This window comes from Sander vitreus, chromosome 4 (genome assembly GCF_031162955.1).
Source record: "Sander vitreus isolate 19-12246 chromosome 4, sanVit1, whole genome shotgun sequence".
In the NCBI taxonomy this organism is placed as follows: Eukaryota; Metazoa; Chordata; class Actinopteri; order Perciformes; family Percidae; genus Sander; species Sander vitreus.
This window is the reverse complement of record NC_135858.1, coordinates 15,143,662-15,166,366: the sequence shown is the minus strand read 5'-3', so window position 1 is coordinate 15,166,366 and position 22,705 is coordinate 15,143,662. Positions and strand designations below refer to the sequence as shown.

At 40.7% G+C, this 22,705-nt stretch overlaps 1 protein-coding gene across 1 annotated transcript in view; it reads left to right on the top strand.

The window, feature by feature from the left end:
* The first annotated feature begins 444 nt into the window (after positions 1-444).
* The window catches only part of erc2 (ELKS/RAB6-interacting/CAST family member 2), a 30,749-nt gene continuing 8,488 nt past the window's right edge, over positions 445-22,705 (top strand). Inside the window, exons 1-9 of the mRNA XM_078248596.1 lie at positions 445-1,119; positions 11,428-11,862; positions 12,200-12,274; positions 14,743-14,898; positions 15,854-16,021; positions 16,228-16,395; positions 17,478-17,615; positions 18,555-18,695; positions 18,914-19,054. Coding sequence (XP_078104722.1) covers positions 445-1,119; positions 11,428-11,862; positions 12,200-12,274; positions 14,743-14,898; positions 15,854-16,021; positions 16,228-16,395; positions 17,478-17,615; positions 18,555-18,695; positions 18,914-19,054 — 2,097 coding nt within the window. The remainder of the gene's footprint in view (positions 1,120-11,427; positions 11,863-12,199; positions 12,275-14,742; positions 14,899-15,853; positions 16,022-16,227; positions 16,396-17,477; positions 17,616-18,554; positions 18,696-18,913; positions 19,055-22,705) is intronic.

Genomic DNA, 22,705 nt, shown 5'->3' with positions numbered 1-22,705 from the left:
TGTAAAGTATTAATGGAATGTAGATAAATGTTGGCCAGTGGGAAATCCAGGATGATGTTGGGAACTTCCTGTGGGCCATTGGAAATAGGAGCCATATAAAATGTGGCAGTTTGCTGCCGATGTGGACTGATACAGTTGTAAAGCTGACATAACTATGTATTTCTATAACTGTACCATCTTGCAGGACAAATCTGTTTGTTTTACCCTGTAATACCTTGTGGATTTATTTAAAGTGTCTGTGGTATGTCTGTGCCTTTCATCTGACACTTTGTGAGTCATCTAACAGGTGCTTCTCTCCTGTTTCCTCAGATCTGATTTTGATGTGCTCCACCCATTCGGGCATGAAATAAGTCACCCATGTGTGGTACAAAGGGTCAGAGCAGTCTCATTTCAGCACGCTCCCGTTAAGGACCCTCTGGTGGCTACGCCGCTGATTCACAGGACATGTACGGCAGTGCCAGAGCTGTAGGCCATATAGAGAGCAGCCCCGCACGGTCCCCGCGCCTGCCAAGGTCCCCCAGACTGGGCCATCGGAGGGCCAACAGCGGGGGCGGGGGTGGTGCGGGGGGAAAGACGCTCTCCATGGAGAACATCCAGTCACTCAACGCTGCCTATGCTACTTCCGGACCCATGTACCTGAGTGACCACGAAGGCGTGGGCTCCACTGCCACCTACCCAAAAAGTACTATGACTCTGGGTCGCGCCACCAACCGGGTCATGTATGGGGGCCGCGTCACAGCCATGGGCAGCAGTCCCAATATTGCTTCAGTGGGGCTGCCCCATGGTGACCTTCTGTCTTACAGTGACCTGGGCTCCCTCTCCATGCTGCACCACCACCACCACCACCAGGGCGTGCCCTCCGCACTGCTGAGGCAAGCAGTGCGGGGCAGTGGGGGGGAGCTGCTGGAGATGCAGGTCCAGCTCAGGGATATGCAGAGGGAGAATGAGCTGCTGCGCCGGGAGCTTGACTTGAAGGACAGCAAGTTGGGATCTTCCACAAACAGCATCAAGAGCTTCTGGAGTCCTGAGCTGAAAAAGGAGAGGATAATGAGGAAAGAAGAGGCAGCTCGCACATCAATCCTTAAAGAGCAGATGAGAGTCACTCATGAGGAGAATCAGGTGAGACAATCCCATTCAGCTGTCATAATCCAGTCATTACTGCAGTGAATTTCACTTTGCTAGTTTGCTGTCTTTCCATTATCTTCTTTGATCTGTGTGTCTCTGCTTTCACCATTCCCTTATCTGCAATAGACCACTGCCATGCTCAGTCCAAGAGTTCAATAGTATTATTGCAGTCAGTCATGTTTTTCAGTACTTGTGGAAACCTTTCTGGAAAGAGTTCTTTGCACACATAAATATTTAACACGCACTCTCCTCCCATAGTGCTCCAGTACAGAATCAATGTCAGAGAGATGACTTGAGCCACAGGAAATACGGCTGATGATGAAAATCTGCTCTCATTCAGTTGTTTAATGATTATGTGAAAAGCACAATGACACTACAACAACAGGTGAATTGTAACTTCTGTATGCAATCTGGGCACCACATTCATTTTAGTTTATTTTCAAAGGTTATTATCCGATTGGCGTTAGAGTGTAAAATGTCAAAAGATTTTTTGCTTCAATGTGGGGGTGTAGTCATGGCCCAGTTAAATCAGTAACTGACAAGTGTAGGCACAAGTTCCAGATACAAATGTCAAGGATACTTAAACGTTCTATCTTACTCTCCTTATCATCCCTTTCCATAATCTTTTATTTACTTACTCTGACTTTGATCATCCCTCACTGTCTACCTCTGTTTATCTGGCCTTCGCTGTCTTCCAATAAACTACAGTCTGTTTTTTGCTCACCAAATGTAGAAAATCTTCAATTTGCAGCTCTTATTTTGAATATTATTATTAGATTATATATAATATTAAATATGTATAATAATGTAGATATGCATTCAATATGGTAACATATCAATGTTCAAAGATATAGCGTGTCACACTGAGATAGATTGTGGAATATGTCAGCGTACTGCTAGACTGGCTAGATTGAGCTCTACAGTGTTTTGCTTTTTGAAGCAGTTCTGTGGAATGATGCAGCTGATTCTGCAATGCCTTGTGCAACGTAAAGGCTAAGTTTTGCCAGCTGGTTGTGGTCTTTGTGCCAGTCTGTCTGCATTTCTGTCTGTCTGGTTGAATGATGCTGTCAGACACTGAGCAGCCAGTAGGCCACTCATTACTCAACACTGTCACTCCACCCTTCAAGGTCACAGCAGACCGTTAGTGTGACCCTATGTGAGACCTGTCTGTCTTTGTGCATGTCTCCTTTCTCCTCTCCTTCTCTGCATTTGTCTTGTCTGGATAAACATTGTATTTTGTTTTGTATTCGTTTGTGGCTTACCTGAATTGACTGGAGATTAAAGAGGCTGCAGTTGGCTAGCTTATCCCTGAAGCAATGCCATGCTGCTAAAAGGAAAGGATGTTGAGCTCTCTGCCTCACAGTTTCACCTGCTAGTGATCCCTAGAGGGGAGCCAGAGGTCCTTTGATTCTTTTATATCTTTATGATTCTTGAAAATGTATGTGGACAGTGTTTGGGAGGAGAATATGCCTGTTCAAGCTAAACCAGCACTGCCACTGACAAGGCCCAAGCCATTAATCATTTTACTTATTCCTTATGTTCAGTGCGATTAAATACTCAGCGTGAATCCTTGTATGTATTTTTAGCTTGGCTTCATACACTGTAGGAGCTGAATGTGTCCGGCAGATTATAAAAGCCTTATAGTGTGGGCTTTCATGCCTTTGTGCTCGATACAAAGAGAAGGCTCTTTTTTTAAATCCTCAGCCTTGTCCATCAGTGTTCGCTCTGACTCTACACTGAATGATATTATATCCCTACTGGTTGGGTTCATTAATGAAGTATGTCGGCTAATAAAAGGCAGATGTGCCTTATTACTATAATTGGTCTTTTCTATCTTGATTTCTGGGCTGTGAGGCATCCTTACGTAAGTGTATACTTACAGTGGGGTGGTTTGAAAGACTGAGGAGCAAATTGCCTCATTAATAATGGAGTAATTTCAGGCCAATCATTACATTTGTCTTGTAGCACTCTTAACAATTGCATACAGGTGCCATAGGCCTCTGTTAGCTTGAGAAAATGCTGTGCATTATTTATTTCGTGAAAAATAAGATCTGGGAAATATGTGCTACTTTTCACCACATCTTAGGAAAAGAGGAAAACCATTCAGGCATTAGTTTGTCCTTGATCTGTTTTGTAAAGCACAGACTCAACTGTGAGTGAAATACCAATCGTTGCCTGCAGAGCTTAATTCAAGACAGTAGATGGTCATGACTACAGGCGATGATTAGCCCAGGACAGTTTTGTGAGGCGCATTTTTAATCTACCATGCAACTGGCTCAGGCTGTTATAACGTTGATCCATTTGAATTTAATTCAGCAGAATGTTTTGTCGTGCTGAAGCTTGACAAGAGCTGCTGGAGGCAAATGTGTGAGCTAGAGTGGACCATATCTGGTCGTGGCTGAGCAGCAGTCATGACCGCTGCTGCTCAGCCACCCAGTCAGCCCTCATCCACGCAATCCCCAAAATGGAGGCTGAGCCTCCCATATCACACAACTCTGTGCATGGATACTTTGCCTCAGACATGACATGGTTTTTAAAATTCTTTTTATTGTTACATGTCACTGTGTCTCAGTAAATTGTAAGGGGCTTGGTCTATTTGGAGCACATTGTGACTAAATGTGGATGCATGTGCTAGTGATAGACCGATTATCGGCCCTGGCTGATTATCGGCCAGTTTTTGGCAGTTTGAAGATTATCTGTATCAGCGTTTTATTCGCCTGATAACCGATAAAGTTAATTTATTAAAAAGTGTGCTGCTTTGGCTCCTCTACAGCTCTGTCTGTCCCTCTGCCACTGAGTCTGACTTAATGTCCCGCCCACAACATTATCTGACTGTGTATTATGTTGAAAGTTTCTCATTTATTAAATAATTGCTTAAAGCATTTAAACAAAATGTTGTGTTGGAGTTTGTAACATTCCAAAATCTTAATTTTGACTTAAAGATTTTCATTTTCACTGTAAATGCATATCGGTTATCGGTTTCATTAACTTATAATAATAATCGGTATCGGCCCTGAAAAAAAAAACAGTATCGCTCGATCCCTAGCATGTGCACATACATTACTTGTGTATGTGTGTGCCATACAGTCTGTAGTTTGAACAGGGATGTTTGCATTTATAGAGGTTTCTTCCCTTTGTGCCAGCTGGTAATGTGTGTGCAGAGGATTCGTCATCACCGCCAGTCTGTATTTTGTGTGGGAGAGATACTGTATAGTCACAATTATTGTTTGCACATAGCATTTATATTCACTGTGATGCAGCAGATGTGCACCCCACACAGTATGTTGAGTTCCTATTTAGCTCTGTTCAGTTGGTGGTTAACAATTTTTGCAGCAGTCACATAGACATGATGAGCAAAGAAATTGACGTTTTTGGTGATGTCATGACATGGTGAGTTCAAGTGGACACAGGAAGTATTATGTGAAAAGTCAAAAGAGCTCATGGATACTTCCTCTAGCAACCTCATTAAGATATGAGTGGAGAATGGAAGAACAAAGCAAAGGGAATACGACGTGTTACAGTCTGCTGGTGTCTTTTTCTCCAGCACAACACAGTTTTAGATTAAATCAGAGCAGTGCAAAAATGTCCATCGTACTGTAACATGTAAAGTGAGAATCCAATAATAAAGATAAATTCTTCTTTAAACCAGGAAAGAAGAATTGGACAACACATGAATTTTTTTTGCACTGAAATTGTACTGCTTTTAAGAAATGGTTGTGGCTCAGGAGGTAGTCCACTCAGCAACATCCATTAATTGCAGGGGTGGTAGTTTGATCCCCTGTTCCTGTCCTGCTCCTCATGTTCACATGTCGACGTGTTATAGGCAAAATAATTAATGAATTAGTCAAGAAGGGTGGGGGGGTCGGTTCAAACATATAGATTGGTAGATTCGGTGCAATTCAGGGGTGAAGTTGCAACATCGTTGCATTTTTCATATGGTTTGGTTAGCATTCACACTGCACTTTGTCAAGCATCAAACATTGTGAACAAATATCACACGCTGGAAACGGAGTTCGCATGAGCTTTTACACCACCCCAAACAAATCTGTTAAAACAGACCATGCAGCTCAGGTGTGAAAGCACCCTAAGATTTGTAACAAGTAGACAAGATATGCAGGGATGATGGAGTGAAAGAAATGATGGAGATAGATAGATAGATAGATAGATAGATAGATAGATAGATAGATAGATAGATAGATAGATAGATAGATAGATAGGTACCATACTCAGACAATACAATAAATAATAAAAAAATTGACACCACCGTACAAAACATGATTCTAAAAGACCAGATCGTTAAAAAGAAAATCAATGCCTATTATGTAAATGTGTGTGTGTTTGTGTGTATGTGTATGTCTGCATGGGGAGTGTAAGCACAACATATCACATTTTTCCAGGCAGAACTAGACAAGGAAAAGTGTTCTGAGAAAAAGAGTATACTTGTTACTGATGACTAATGTGTATCTGTGTATTCTGTATGTTGGCTGATGTTTGCAGTATTAAACTCCACATAAATGTATGTAGCAACTCATTAAGGATCATTGTCCTTGTTGTTCCTCTGCTCCGCATGGTCTGGAGCACTAAGTGACTTTCCCAATTTGGGAAGCCCACTGTGATGTGATTTCATGGACTTAAATAGGAAATTTTAATGCTTGAACCAAAGGGTGTTTACCCCAAACATTATTTTGAATCAACCCTTACATAAGAATGGTTTTGTAATTTGAAAGGCGTTATTTTGTTGACATTGCTGTCAATGAAAGTCAGCCTTTATATCTATTTGAATGGTTTATTAATTGCCTTCACTGTTAGGTTGTCTGTCTGGTTCTCATGCAAAACCACTGTGGAATTATACAGCGTCACTTCATTATCTAGAGGCTGTGTATCACTGAGTATTTTGCAACAGTGTGAAGTGAAAGATTTAATACATAGTATTAAATCACAAAGCTGTGATTCAGAGAACATAGGCCAGAGCCTAGTTTATATCCTTGATGTTCCACTTCTGGGATTGCTCCAGTGCAGCAGGAAATTCTGCCGGATGCATGTATTTTCGCCGATTTCTGTTTCCTTCCGCTTTCTTTTGTTGGAATTTTAAAATACAGTGGATTTATGAGGACTATAGATAACTGCTCCTCAGATCTCTGCAGGGTAAATTGAGACAGCTAGCTAGACTATCTGTCCAATCTGAGTTGTCTCTCGCACGACTATTTTGCAGCGGCTCCGTGCGGAGCTTATTGCTTCCCATGAAGATTGTGAATGGTTTAAAAAAATGCCAATAAACCAGAGCACGTTTTTCTCCCATCCCAGAATGCTGTGTGAAGTAGCCAGACCCTCCTCTGCTCCGGAGCGTGTGGATGGTCTGGCAAAGCGAGACTAGCCAGAGCCTAACAGATGTATGGCTGTGGGTGTAATTGTATATTGTCAGCCATCACGACATACAACACAGAGAGCCTGCTCTGACTCAACGCTTTGGAGCTGTCCATGTGTCAGATACAAACACCCACTCTCTCTTAACAAACATACACACACACACAGAGCTGTTCGTGCCTATGCCACCTGGTAAAAGACTTGAATGTCCCCAGCTTTGAGTATCAATCTACAGTATATGCAGAGTAGCCTAAGTATGTTGTGTGGTTGGTTAGGCCACCACTTTGGTCCAGACTAAAATATCTCAACAACTACTAGATGAATTGCAAGGACATTTAGTCAAGATATTCTTGGTCCCCAGTGTTAAGTTCCAGGAAGTTGAGGACCCAAAGGCAGAGAGCAGGCAGGCAGGCAGGCAGGAAGGAGAAAGTTGAAGTTGAGAATTTATTAAACCAAAACACAAAAAAATAACCAAGGGAGTCCAGAGAATAGCTGAAACAGAGAAACATGATCTGACACAGGACAAGGGGAACACAAAGACTAAATACAGAGGGTAACGAGGTAACAAGAGGCAGGTGACAAAAGGGCTGGGAAACAGGTGGAAAACATCAGGCAATCACAAGAGCGGGAAAACACAGGGAGTAAAACTAGACAAGACAAGACAGAAAACAGACTATCAAAATAAAACAGGAAACAGAACATAAAACAAGACCAATAATCACACAACCGAAAGAAACAAGACATGACAGAAAACCAGGCTACAAAAATGACAAGAAAACAGACTACAATAAGACAAGACAAAACACCAAAACCATAACACCCAGAGGATGAAGTCTACTGACTTTGGAGCTCCCTTGACTTTCCCTCTAGCACTGCCATAGGTTGAAATATTTGTTTTTTAGTGAGATATTTTATACTATTGGATGGATTGCAATAAATGGATTGCTATCTTCTGGGGCATTCACAGTACCCAGAGGACTCCCTGTGACTTTGGTCATGATCCCCTGACTTTTCCTCTTGCAGGTCAACATTTTCACTTATTCTATGAAATACAGTACATTATTCCAACATATCTGTGATAGATTGCCACAACATTTTGTTAAGACATTGACGGTGCTAGGACGATGTTTCCTAATGACTTCGGTGGTCCCCAGACTTTTCCTCTAGCTCCACCATGAGGTTGACATTTATGGTTTTAAGAGACAACTATTGGAAGGATTTCAATAGGATTTGTTATAGACATTCATGTTACCCTCAGGATCAATTATATTAACTAGATGATTTGATTTTTGCTGCTATAATACCTGTAGATTCTCGCCAATTTACAGTTTTACCCACGTGAGGTTTTGGCATTTTGAGAGAGCTCTTGGAAGGATTCTATGTTTCTGCACAAAATGACAGCCTGTTACCCCTGGCTGCCCCAGGTGTCAGTTAGAGAGGGAAGCACTATAGCTCAACATCTCATCCTCGACTCTGTGAAATTTCAGGAAGCTCATTTTCCAGATATGCAAGTGAAAGAGAAGCCTTCTCTTGAGGCAGGATGACCACAACGACAATATCGGCTGAGTCATGACTGACTCACAGGATCCAGTAGAGTTCTGCTAGATGTCGGGGGAACTGCCATACAGTCATTTTAACCCACAGTGCAATTATGCAAATGGTTCACTGGGCTGCCTCCTGCATGTTCAGTTCCAAGATTATTGATCAGGGCAGAGAGAAGGAGTACTGATGAGACAGGGAGAGGGAGCAGTGTCAGGTGAGATTAGAGAGAGAAGTTATAAGGAAAGAGAAAAAGGTTTTAATTTAACAGTTTGAATATTGCTCCATATTAAATGGATTTAGTTAGCAGGGTAGCAGCAGGCCAGTATTTGCATGGACTTAATCTCTATTTTATATGATTGTTGAATTTTCTGTTTTATTTGCTTTGTATTTTTATGCTTGTGTAAAGCATTTTGAATTGCATTTGTGTCTGCATTGTGCTATATAAATAAATTGCCTTGCCTTACGTGGTCATAACTCATTAAGAAACCAGTCATTTCTCATTTCTCACAGTAACATTGCATGTATTTATTTATGGTTAAGAAGAGGTATTTTAAGCATTTTCTTTAGTAGCACATTCTAATGTTAGAGGTTTCTCTTGCCGGACCAAATGGCACTGACTCACAAGGGAGTGTGACCAAAACTGTTGAAGATGGCAGCAGGCAGCAGAAATCATTTTCAGCTGCTTCTGCTAACACAAACACTGCCCCCAGATGGTTGGAAGAGCACATGCTGACAGTATCCTGTCTGTTCTGTAATGAGGAAGTGAGCCAACAAGATATGTTAGAGCAATGAAAAACAGATTTAGTTTTGTAATTTGGTATTTGTCCTTTAATTATGTTTTTAAGATTAATGCACTGCTTTTTCTATCCTGCTGTGTTAATAGTGTCAATAAATCAGGGCTGCAACTAATGACTATTTTAATCATGGATTAATCTGCCAATTGTTTTCTGGATTCATTATTTGTTATCGTCAGAAAATTGTTATCATAATTTTCCAAAGCCCACAGTGACATCTTTAAATGTCTTGTTTTTGTCAGACCAACAATCCAAAACCAAAATATATTTCAATTTTTTTCTCCTTTAAAAAATATATTATTCATTTAGTGGCCAATTACTTTACTTTTGATCAACTCATTGATTGATTAATGTTTCAGCTCCTCAATAAATTAATTTAAACTAATACCTCATCATTATCTTGTCACTACTGCACTACTATTGACGGTATTACTACCATGAATATTTGAACATGTGTGCTATGTGAAGGTTTTTTATGACAGATAAAACCCAACCAAACTATTAAAATGCTTCTACTAATAATCAATAACAATATTAGATCCATCTAATACATCAAAGATAAGTAAATGTAAGATTATACTGGTCGATTGGTCTTCATCTCTTTCCAGAAAGGTAATCTCAACAAGTAATATTTTTTCTGCAGGTACTTTGTCAATATTATGTTCTGACTGAGGGCTGAAGGCTGATAAAAAAGACAGCTGGACAGACTGCTGGATATCTCATTTTCAATCTCTGGCTGGTTTGTGTTGATCATCCATTGGTTGCATCATGCTCTGATGCTCTGTTTTTACCATGCGTTTGTTTTTCTGTTCATTCTGCCCATGCTCTGCAGCTGCTGGATGCCAGGAGAACCAAGGTTTGTCCCTATGTTTGCACCACGTGTTGAGTGCACAACATAGAGTCACCTTCAGTGTGGCGTGTATTTTCAGACACCTGGCAATCCCTTTGCACCATTACAACCTCCTCTCCTGTGAACCTCCGAAAGGAAGGGAATTATTTCCGGCAGTTCACCCTGTCTCCTTTCCCTGTGGACCCTCATATTTTCCTCTATAAACACTGAAACTATAAAAGAGTGATTAGTTTGTTCAGTTGTGTCAATCCAAACGTGTCTGGTGCTCCATCCCCTTGTAGTACCACAAACAGTACAGCCCCATACTGCCTGTGAAGTGGGTTTGATTACAGTGTAAGAATCTGTGTCCTCTCCTCTAAATCCTGATTGGGCCATTTTCTGGACATTTGATTGAATCCTCTCTGGAGATATCTGCTGGAAGAAAATGTCAAGCCTGACATTTTCAGGCTTGACAGGCAGGATCAAGCCTGAGTCAATCTGTGACAGAAACCCGGCCCGAACATTGTTTCCCTAAACTCAAAACCAACACCCCTACATATAAAGAAATATAACAGGCTTAATAGAGAATGGTTTTATTTATTTTTTTATTCTGGACACACAAATTCACAAACAAGCACGCGTTTATTCAACACATTGATGTGCCGTCTCTGTATGGATACTGTAGGTTCTTTCATAATAATGAAAATAATAATAATCATACTCATACAGTCTTTTTCTACATGATGCTCAATTAGCTCACAGACCCCTTTTCATTACGTGTTGCCACCTCTGGAGGTATGAAACACACATTTGTATCCAGGCGTCTCAGGCTGACTGTTAGAGAGCAAAGACCTCTGCTGCACTGCAGGGAAGCATCAGGGTGGTCTTCCGCACGTTAGCAATAGGGCTGGGTTTAAAAAATCGATTTTACGATTTAAATCGATTTTCATTTGACTGATCCAAAATCAATTCATAAAATCCAAGAATCGATCTCTGTATCATATGAAACTAAAAGACCTAAGGAATCCATTGGTACCAAATATGCCATACTAGCTTGGAAAGGGGGTTAAATAACCCTCCAACGTAAGGCTACATTTTGGGGAGGGAAAAACTGGCATGGCCATTTCAAAGTGGTCCCTCTGTCACCTCAAGATATCTGAATGAAATACACACTGATTGTAGAGTCTGTAGGGCTGCACTTTACTGTGTTTTCATGTTAAATAAAAAGAACATTAATGTAACTGCTTTGGGGTCAGTTATTAATGTAAACATTGATACTTTTGGGAATGCAGCAGGTCATATCCAAGCTAAATTTGTATTGTAACTAAAATGTTACTAACCTAAATGATATCAAATTAAAAAATAAAATCGAATCAGGAATAAAATCAAATCGGAACCATGTGAATCGGAATCGATTCAGAAAACCATTGACGATACTCAGCCCTAATTAACAGTTAGTAAACATCCCTCGTTAATTCTGCTCACGTCTAAAAACAGAGCAGCTTACACTAATAAATGAATAGGTGTGACAGCTGTGATTTATTTCAAGTCTTAGTATATTTAAAAAAGTAAATTTGATTCTTGTTCCAGAATAAAGAAAACAAACCCATTCCTCTCTCATACTTTTCCTCAAATAAGCCTTTTGACAATATAATTTGCTTACAAGAAGTGTGTTTACATGTGGTTTCCCTAATGTGGAGTGTTGTCATGAAAAACGTTGCATTGTGTTTATTCCTAAAATTAATTTCAGTAATTGTTGAGTCTCTCTTTCAGCATCTCCAGATGACCATCCAGGCTCTGCAAGACGAGCTGCGAACACAGCGAGACCTAAACCACCTGCTGCAGCAGGAGGGCGGCAACCGCTCCGCTTCGGACCACTTCACCACTATCGAGCTGACGGAGGAGAACTTCCGTCGGCTGCAGGCCGAACACGACAGACAGGCCAAGGAGCTCTTCTTGCTGAGAAAGACCCTTGAGGAGATGGAGCTGAGGATCGAGACCCAGAAACAGACACTCGGTGCCAGGGATGAGTCTATTAAGAAGCTGCTGGAAATGCTGCAGAGTAAAGGGCTGCCCCCGGGGCCGGGCAGGGTGTCTGAGGAGGAGGAGCAGGAGAGAGCCAGGCGCATTGCTGAGGCAGAGGCCCAGCTTGGACACCTGGAAGTCATTCTGGATCAAAAGGAGAAGGAGAACATCCATCTGCGAGAGGTACTCTATGACAAGGGTTGTGTTGCTACAAATATATGGGATTCACTGTACAACACTGAAAATGTAGGTTTTTTTAGTTTGTCGTCACTAGAGGGCAGTGCTGAGTCTCTCATAATATGCTCTGTTCTGTGGTTCATATTGTAGCATATCGATTATGTAATGTATGAACAGAAAACTGCAGAGCCCATCAGTTGCATTGAACATTTTACATGTGTTATATGCATTTTGTGTGGGGGGTTTTCCCCAGTCTATTTTAGTCATACACTCCTGCTTTCAGAAGAGATTACATGAGATTCTGCTGTACAGGTGCCACATAATGTTCTATCTTTTCTCAAAGGAACTGCACAGAAGAAATCAGCTGCATCAGGATCCAAGCAAAACCAAGGCCCTGCAGACCATCATAGAAATGAAAGTAAGAACCTGACTCACAATATACTACAGCAGCAGTCACCATTAGAAAATAATTCTTTAAATAATTTGTCTTCAAAATAACACTTCATGGAGTAATTCATATGTATTTAATTAGTTTTATCCAGCCATCCACCATTTTTGATAGGAAGGTTCCTCTAACTGTACGCAAACAAACAAGCTAATCATGGACAATCTGTCTAAAACTAGATGTTAAAAGACAGATGTGTTTTTATGTGTTTGTGTCACTGACACTTACAGGCCTTGTATTATGTATATAGTTGCATGTCTAAACCGAGGCCCTGGTGTGTGTTCTACTGTTCTGAATCTATTATTGTTATTGTGATGATCATCAGCTGAGTCAATAATAAACAAACTGACACATCTCTCTATCTCTCACTCACACGCAGACACACTGCTCACAAAGCAGTTGTGTAAACATCAACAACAATCAATATTACTGTTCAACATCACAGCTGTTGTGGCTCGCTGAAGAGGTGCAGCAGCCAGTCATGCCAAGCTGCATCACTCTTGTTTAATGAGTAGCAATGGCATATTTAATTTTAATTGTTAACTCTTTAACCTCACAGACTGTGAACCATCATTTAAGCTTAATTTTGTGCAGATGAGCTGATGCGTGGTTAAAACTGCAGAGCTTTGTTTTACATTTTCACTCAAGAGGTTTTGAAGACTTCTAATGTGTATTAAATGATGCACAAGATATTTAAAATTTGTCGTGCAAGTCTTAAAATGGCATCTTGGATTTGAATAATTCACTCAAAATATAACAGTGGAACAATGAGCGAAAGAATATGTATGTATATCATTTTTTATGTAACTTTAAAGCTTCAGGGGAAACTTAAGGGCCATTTAAATATTGGGACAAACATTCATATTACGTTAGAAAATATTTAAGAAGATAAGACTGCAGTTTTAGAGACCCCACCCATCACCATCAAGTGTGGTTGACTTTAGCCTTCAGCTCAAGGAAATTACATTTTACATCCATATTACATTTTATTAAACCGATGCAGCTGCAACATGCAAATATGTACCATACAAATATAATATTCAGATCAATACTTGTTGTGCTGCTGAATTGTACAACAAGTGTTGTATGGCCGTACACTTTGCCAGCCTCACTGCAGAGGCCTGACATCACTTCCTCAAAATAAATCATGACATCATCGCTGAGCTGACACAGCCCCTTTCACTCGGCTGGATCTGCACTGTGCAGGCCACAGCCTTCCATCTGTGCTCTGGGATCCTGTTGATTTGCATACAGAGCAAGGGAAGACCCGCCTCCGTCTCCTGTGCTGTGCAGGAAGACCCTGCATCTCTCCCCTCTCCTCTCTCCCTCTGCTGTGTTGATGCTGATGCTGAAGCACGAATAATCCTCCCTCGCTGACTCCCCTACATCCCTCCCGCCCTCTCCTCCTCACTCACCAGAGACCGTGCACAGTATATAGCCTGCCTGCTGCTACCATGGAAACAGGTGTGGTTGTTTATGACAGCGAGAAGCCAGTATGCAGGGAGATAGATAGAAAGATATACACACAGAGGCAAGGAATAAGAAATTAAGAGCAAGATTTACTGACCAGGTCGATGTACCAGTGATTACATGCGGATGGAATAAAATCTCCCTCCTTTGAAGGTACGGTGTCTTGTATCTATTGCAGCGATGTTAGTTCATTTATGTTCGCCTCGTAACACGGAGAGGTGATATGCAGCGGCAGGGCGAAGTGCATGTACATGTGCAGTGCTCATGCATTAACCCCTCAGATCCTTCCTTCGTGGATAGTTCGTCATTACGATATATTTCCCATGTTTCTCTGCAGCGGGCTATGACTGACCCTGCTAACGGCCACAAGTTCATAAGTTCAGAGCCACTAGGAGGAAAGAAGGAGACACAAAAAGAGAGAAGGACAGGAAGAAACAAGGTTGCTCAATGCTCTGTTGGAGAGGGAGATGGACCATGGCTAATGTTAAAGACGTTGTATTATTTATTTAAAAAGCTATGAAGCTAAAGCTGCACTCCCAGTCGCAGTCCAGAGACTGGATTCTTCATTGATCTGCGAGCAACTACAGCAAACGCTACAGCTTGTAGGACTTTTCTTCCTGTCGCTCTGCACGTTTCTCTCTGGTTCTTGCTGATCTCTCCGTGCTGGATGTGTGCTCAGTATTTCCCAATGGTGATTAATCCTCTGAGCGGCTGCAAGGAGCTGGGTAGAAAGCTTCTGGTTTCACCGACAGATACTGCACTTGCTCTCTACATCAAAGAGCTTCTGCCAGTCTCTCTCTATCTCGCCTTATCTCTTTCTCACTCCCACTGTTTTTAAGTTTCTATATATTGTTTTGTTTTTCTGTCTGTTCTGGACTCTCATCTTTGGTTCAGGTTTATTTGCAGCATGCAACTTGTGGACATTCCAGTCTGGGTTTTGAGGTGTGTCTCCTCTGCATGTTTGTGTGCAGGACACCAAAATTGCCTCTCTGGAGCGCAACATTCGGGATCTGGAGGATGAGATCCAAATGCTGAAGGCGAACGGTTTACTGAACACAGAGGACAGAGAGGAGGAGATCAAACAGATGGAGGTCTATAAGAACCACTCTAAGTTTATGAAGAACAAGGTAGATACCGTCTGCACCATGCATGAAATATAGATCCTGTGAAAATATGGCTGAAAAAAACAAACACGATTGAGTCGGTTGGGGTACAGATAGACCACTGCAGAGAGGAGAATACTAAATGAAGCCGATGTGTCTCTTAATTTAGCTGCTTTAGCATTTAGTGTCATCAGCAAAGTGTCCTGTTGGCAACTATCGCTGGTTGTTTTTTTCAAGAGCTCAGTGTCAAGAATACCAAAAAGGCAAAATTAGCAAGTGCATGCTGTTGCATAATACAATAATCAACTTTTCTTCCTTAATTACATATAAAAGATGGTTACTTTATTATTCTGCTGCCAACAGACAATTTTGATTTACATTCTGTTCAAAGAGTGAAGTCTACGCCTGCCCAGTCAGAGTAATAGATTCGGTTTTATAAAACCAACTTCACCTGCTTTAGTTTTCAGACCAGTCAGTGTTTCTATCAGTCAACGCTCCATGATTACATCATAACTTGTGTTTTAGTAGTAAGAGCTACACTGTCAAGACAGCAGCAGAACTACCTGAAATCTGTGATCGTATCAAGGTGTACAGCCGCTCTCTGGGGCTTGTATGGCTCTTCGGACTCTGTGTTTACATACCGCTCCTCACATTAGTCGACGAGACCAGCCACAGCGTAGACCAGCCACAGTTTTGTTATTCTATTTTTAGACCTCTTTTCATCAATCATGAATGGAGATGATGTATAATATATAATGAATGCAGGGGAGTTGGTCCAAATACATTTTTAATGAAAGAATGCGTTGATGAAAATAGTGCAAAAGCCATACTGACTGGTAAAAAAGAGGTTTCCCACTCTTTATCTCTGTCACACACATACACACACACACACACACACACACACACACAAACATGCACGTGTGCTGTGATGGTAAAACATTACATTGCTCGTGCAAATGGGTGTTTCACATGTCCGTAGATTGACCAGCTGAAGCAGGAGTTGTCAAAGAAAGAGTCAGAGCTGCTGGCTCTGCAGACAAAACTAGAGACCCTCAACAACCAGAACTCAGACTGCAAACAGCATATCGAGGTGCTCAAAGAGTCTCTCACTGCCAAGGAGCAACGTGCTGCCATCCTGCAAACAGAGGTAATACGGAAAAAAAAACCTTAAGTTGTTTGTACACATACAGTAAATCAGTCTAACCATACACTGTCTCACGAGCATTTTCATACTCTAACTGAGCAAATAATAGGCTTGCCCTGAGCCTCAATTACAGTCAAGTCCACATTATGTACAATTCTTTTATTTAAAGTAGACTCACTACAGTGTGTGTTTTTGGCGTTACGTGTCAGGTGGATGCTCTACGTCTGCGACTGGAGGAGAAAGAATCCTTCCTAAACAAGAAAACCAAGCAGCTGCAGGACTTGACGGAAGAGAAGGGCACTCTCGCTGGAGAAATCAGGGACATGAAGGACATGCTGGAGGTCAAAGAAAGGAAGATCAATGTCCTGCAGAAGAAGGTGAGAATCAGAGTTGAAGAAAGCCTTCCCATTTAGGATGTAGAAAGGGATGAAAGGAGTTTTAAAGTCAAAAGGTGGGAATACAAACTGAGGAAAATGTTCGAAAAATTGTCCAAACCATTTACTTAGCACAATCTGAATTATTTTTGCAATATTTATCGGTTACACCAAACTATGGTGAGTAGGCGGAGATCTATGTCGGTGTACTCCAGATGTAATTTGAAATTTAAAATGAGCGATGAGTGGAGCGAGTTATTTTGTCAGACTCTTGTGTCCTGGACTAAACCAGTCACTCTGTGAAAATACAAAGCAGAGTGGTTACTCTCCATTAAGAGTGAGAGAGTGTCTTTTGCTCTCAGGGGGAAAGTGTCCATAGAAAGACAAGCAAGAAAATATTTCTGCCTCACTGGCTCTAGAGAGTGTGTGTGTGTGTGTGTGTGTGTGTGTGTGTGTGTGTGTGTGTGTGTGTGTGTGTGTGTGTGTGTGTGTGTGTGTGTGTGTGTGTGTGTGTGTGTGTGCGTGTGTGCTATAAATACTCATAGAGTGTTACTCCCTCTCTCACCCTGACCTGCTCACCCATTCCATTTGCTTTTTTTTTCTCTCATCTCTTGTTCTATCACACCTCCTCTCCCTGATCCATTCACTTTTATCTCTTGCTGTCATCTCTTGTGATTTCTAAATCTTTGTTTTCTCCTGATGTGATTATTTGGTTTTGTTTCTCTGTTGTGGCAATCATATGATACTGTATATTAGATAAGTGCACACATTCACATCTTAATGCACAATTCCTACTTTCTCACAGATGGATTTATATTCCGTTCTACTCTTTATTCTACTTGTTAAACTCTTCTTTAAAGTCTGCCAGTTTTGATGTTTTTCTTGAAATGGAAAATGCTTCGCTGTAAAGCGCCAGCACATTTCAAACTATGCACATGACGTTGTCTGTAGAGGGTATTAATCTTCAAAGACTTTTGTAATCTTCAAGTCCAGCTATTAAACCAACTGCTCTGGTACACATACTGCTCTGGTTGTGAGATCATGCTTCTCTGCTTTTTTTATCTCCACCGCCCTGCCTACGTCAGATTGAGAACCTGCAGGAGCAGCTGCGGGACAAGGACAAGCAACTTGGGAACCTGAAGGACAGGGTTAAGTCTCTGCAGACCGACTCCAGTAACACAGACACTGCCCTGGCCACCCTGGAGGAGGCTCTGTCAGAAAAGGTATGGTAAAGCACTATAGCGTTACAATGGATGCAATGAGTGTTTACGGTTGGGATGCGAACAGCCGCTGCATGACTAAATCATGTTTCCTCTTTGGTAGGTAATTTTAATGAGAGCATACAGTAGGTGTCTGTCCCACTCAAGGCCGGCGATAGCTAGGGGCAAGAGTGGGCTCAGCCCATCCAAACGTGCGTCTTGCCCACCCAATCAAAAGTTAAGAAAATGTGTCCAGCCAATGGAAAAAATAGCACAGAAAATACCAGTACAGTTTCTAGCTTCTGATTGGGTAGGCAGCCTACAGCTCGCCTCCAAAGACGCCCTCTCCCCAGTGCTCACCCCCTCTTCTTGTGGTGTTTAGGCACAAATACACAGAGCTTTGAAGCAGACCTGTCCCAAACGGGGCTCTGTGTCTATCAGATGGTCTGAAGGAGAGACCATACAGTATCAGCAGAGCAATAACGTAATGCACAGCAGACTATTAGGGCAGGTGGAATTTTTTTTGAAATATTGTTACTTTATTCCTTTCAAATTACAACTTCTTTTTTCTCATGTTCTCAGACAACATAGATGGGATAAGTTATATTTTAAATGTGCAGAAACTTTTAAAAATGAGCATAAATCTTTCTGAAAAACATGAGCTGAAAAAAGATGAAAGTAATAATCCTTCACATTTACTCCTACTCGCAAAGCTTTTTGTTCATGACATTTCTCACAACTTAAAGGTGCCACTTGATAGCTGCTCTTAAGCTTACTTATACACTAAAATTGCTTGATGAATGTGTTGTGTTGCTCACACTCTCCAATAATTTCTATACCCCTAAATTGACTCTTTAACATTCCTAAGTTCTGTATGTATGTATGTGTGTGTGTGTGTGTGTGTGTGTGTGTGTGTGTGTGTGTGTGTGTGTGTGTGTGTGTGTGTGTGTGTGTGTGTGTTAGGAGAGGATAATAGAGCGTTTAAAGGACCAAAGGGAAAGGGAAGACAGAGAACGTCTTGAAGAAGTGGAGTCCTATAAGAAGGACAACAAGGATCTGAAGGAGAAGGTCAACAGCCTGCAGATAGAATTAACAGAGAAAGAGGTCAGTGAGTATACATGGAGCAAAGAGATTTTTTTGAAAGTGTGTATGGGTTGTGTCCACATGGCTGCATATTGTACACATGGTGTGCTTTTATATTTCTACATTTCCTCTTTCTTTCAGTAGGCCTTTATATGACATTTAAGCTGTGGCACTATGCCATAGTAAGACCTCCTGATTTGAACCTATGCTAACTGTCTGTACTGTCTGTCTACCTGCAGTCCAGTCTCATCGATTTAAAAGAACATGCTTCATCCCTGGCATCCTCTGGCCTCAAGAAGGATTCAAAGCTCAAGTCACTGGAGATCGCCATCGAGCAGAAAAAAGAGGAGTGTAGTAAGTTGGAGACGCAGTTGCAGAAGGTAGGTGTGCGTTTCACAGAGCAGAATTACTCATCAGGCAAATGTGTAGATTTGATTTTGAGTAACAGGTATTTACTAATTTTGAACCTAGATCCATATTCAGTATTTAGTTATTAAAATAATTCACATATTACAGAGTACTTATTCAGGGCAAAAATTCAGTAAAGCTAACATGATACCACAGCACTCTGTCATAGCAAATACATGTTCATACTAATTTATAGCTGTAGTGTAGTAGCATGCAGTAGCTGTTCTGGAGCTTTTGATTGTATCAAAATCATTTACTACATCGAAAACGACATCTAAAAGTACAATTCCATGACAAATGATCTCCACCTCTTTAGGAATATCGTGCAATAGGCCATTGTGGTTAGTTTGTTTTGCTAACTACTGTTTCTAAGGTCAATAATTTACTTTGTCTCACATTTATTTTTTATTTCATTTTCCCATTTGATTTGGTCAGGGAACATGAACATAACACAAAGAAGACTCACTGCACTCATACAAGGAACAGTCCCGCATACATCTAATCAAAATTATTTTGCAATTACATACCCTATAACTATTCTCATTGGCTGCAGAAAGAAAGACTACATAAATAAAATAGTTAAGAAAAACACTCAACTAAAAGCATTAGGAAATTATTATCATGTATTTCAAACATAAACAAATATATACTTTATTGTTGTTATGAAATAAGAAAGAGGTCCAGGATAGAAATGGCCTATTTTAGTCACCAATACACTTTTTCATGATAAATGTTTCAACTGTGGCTGAACTGTGGAGAGCTTGTTTGCCCAGAATGAAGACTGTACAGATGTCCCTCATTGTAATTGCACTTTTGTGTCCACTGTGAAGAAAATAATTGGCTCACTGCGAGTCCAGTGCACACTTGGATGGAGACTATTAAGTGGTTGTAGACTTCACAAATTGTGAACTATTCCTTTTATTCTTAGAGAGAAAAAGAGTGTTTTTTCATATATTTTGCAACTCTTGCATTGTATGTTATTTTCATGGAATGACTAATCTCAAATTACTCAACAGAACACACTTTTTGCCATTATGTATATATATATATATCTCTCTTATATATATATATATATATATATATATATATATATATATATATATATATATATAATAAGGTGAAAAACTGTGAAAACCCGTAGTCCTTCATTAAGCTAATTCCTTATCTGTAAATATCACTGTAATCCGGACTGAACCCAAAACGTGAACCTGCCTTATATAAAATACAGTGAATTAGGATAATGGCTACCATGATGCTTTCTCTACTGTAACGGGCTGCACTGCACTGCTTTGTTAGGCTGCTGCAGGGGGCAGACAGTCCATTAAATACCCTCCTCTGCCTCCTTCTACTCCATAACCCCCAGACTATCCCCGTGTCTGTTCCTCTACATTTGTCCGTTATGTGTTGCCCTTAACATGTAACAACATGTGCTGTACTCGGACTATGTTACTGCTCTGTCAAACATGTATTGTAACATGTGATGCTGCTGTTCTCTCCTCTGTCTATTTAACTAAATCCTAACACTTACTCTCCCGCCCCACTCCCTTCCTCAACCCCTCCGTTTGCAATGTAGCAAGCTGAGCAGCTATTCAGTCACATGAACAATCCTGTAAGTCCCTCTCTTGAGCTTTCTGAGGCACATATTGAAAGCATGAGGACCACTGATAACTTATTTGAAACATGCTAGATGGTGATCATGCCAGCCCCCAGCACAGGTTCTGATTTCACCCACCAAGCCACCCAGATGCATGTTGATCATTGCGCTGTACTAATATAATGATTTTTATACTGCACTCAGAGCCCTGTGCAACGTACTCATTCTGCAACTGTTTGTGAAACGTGGTGAAACTGGTGCTACATATACAGTATTTAAAGTTTATTTGGTCAGTTGGAATTAGACAGTATATCTTTTTATTCTGAACTTTGTAATTGTGGCTCTGTAGTTGGTTTATCTGTGATTACTTAAACTACAACATGATTTTCCCTTATCCTAACCCTTGCACATTAGAGAAAAAAGGCTCTGCACACTTACTTCCAATACAAGAATTTAAAGATGAGGCTAAGTCTTCCGTCAATAGACCTTCATTAGATGTTTGATCTCCCAGAGCTAACACCTGTGTTTTGTCATGCAAGTACACATAGGAAATGCAGCTCACAATTTTAGTTCTAAAGGCCTAAATCCATATCAAGCATCAATCATTTCACAAAGGCTACTCAGATACTGTACAGTATGTAATGAAAGTCAAAGGACATGTCCTGGGGTTGACTTCCAGTTTCTCATATCTTTTGACAGCTACAACCCTGGAATGAACTGTGAAGCCAAACCTTTTCCATCTTTTCCTCTTGTTACTGAATTAAGTTTGAAGATGACAGAGAAATAATTTGCATTAGTACAATTTTGTTTGTCATTAACAGATTCAAATTCTGTGTTTTTTTGGATCGCAGTAAACGTCTAATTCAAGCTTTAAATAGTTTCGAAGGACGCACTGTTATCACTTAGGCTACGCTATCAGCATTTTGAAAGCTGATAGCGACATTTGATTCACTTGTATCACTGATGCTTTTTGTGGAGCTTAATGAAATCGCAGGTGCAAAACAGGATAAGCTTTAATTATCCTGAGGTAATTTATTTTCCATGATACTTTTATGAATAAATACAATATATCACAGAAACAGAGGATAAATCAATACAGAAAGAAATCAGGAAAATAAAATAACGAAAATACGAAAGCCATTATGCAGTGGAGTTCCTACAACCCTCAAACGCATCATTTAAACCCCATCTTTAGCATAATGCTCACATCAAAATCCACATTTAAACCCACAGGCTGAATGGAGTCAAATGTATCTGTCCAATAATTTGTTTTTGATATACTTCCACATTGTTGCGTGGATCTAAAATAACTAATAATGTATATTTACAATTTGAATAATTGAGAAAAATCTCCTGCAAGTTAAATCCTAACATCGCTCCTCATGCTTAAAATATGAAACTTACTTTAGCCGACAGATTTCCTTGGTCCCTGTTGCTTCTGTTTCGCCATTCTGTTGACTGACAATCACAAAGACTGTGCAGCTTCGTTGGGTTTGCATGACATGGTCGACCTTTGTTGCATGTTGTCACTGTCAGTGTTGCCACGCTTTTCTTTCGTCTCAGTGTGGTGCGGTTAGCTGAGGTATCAGCCCTGGTCTGACATCACTGCAGTGTTTTGGTGGATGCTCTCTGGCTCTGTACAACTCTTGCACTTTTGCGACCTGTGTTGACATGTGTGGCTGCATATTGTCTAGAGGGTGATGTGTACCACTGTAATGTACTTAATGGAGAGTTACAAACTGTTGCAACAATGGTGAGAATAGTCCATATTGACCAAGCAGTAAAGCTCTGATTAGTTTGTAACAGATAAGCAAAGAGGCAGGATCATGATTTAGCATTTCACTGCCACTGATTTGTTTGATTGCTGCACAATCACACACACATACACAGTCCTGTATTCTGCATACTCACCAAGTGTGCCAAGTGACTGGGAGTCTCAGAGGGCTGTTAAATGGAGCTAAATAATAGCTCTGTTGAAGCTAATGAGCCAGCACCAATAATGATGCCCTTGGCTTGTCCACAACATTTT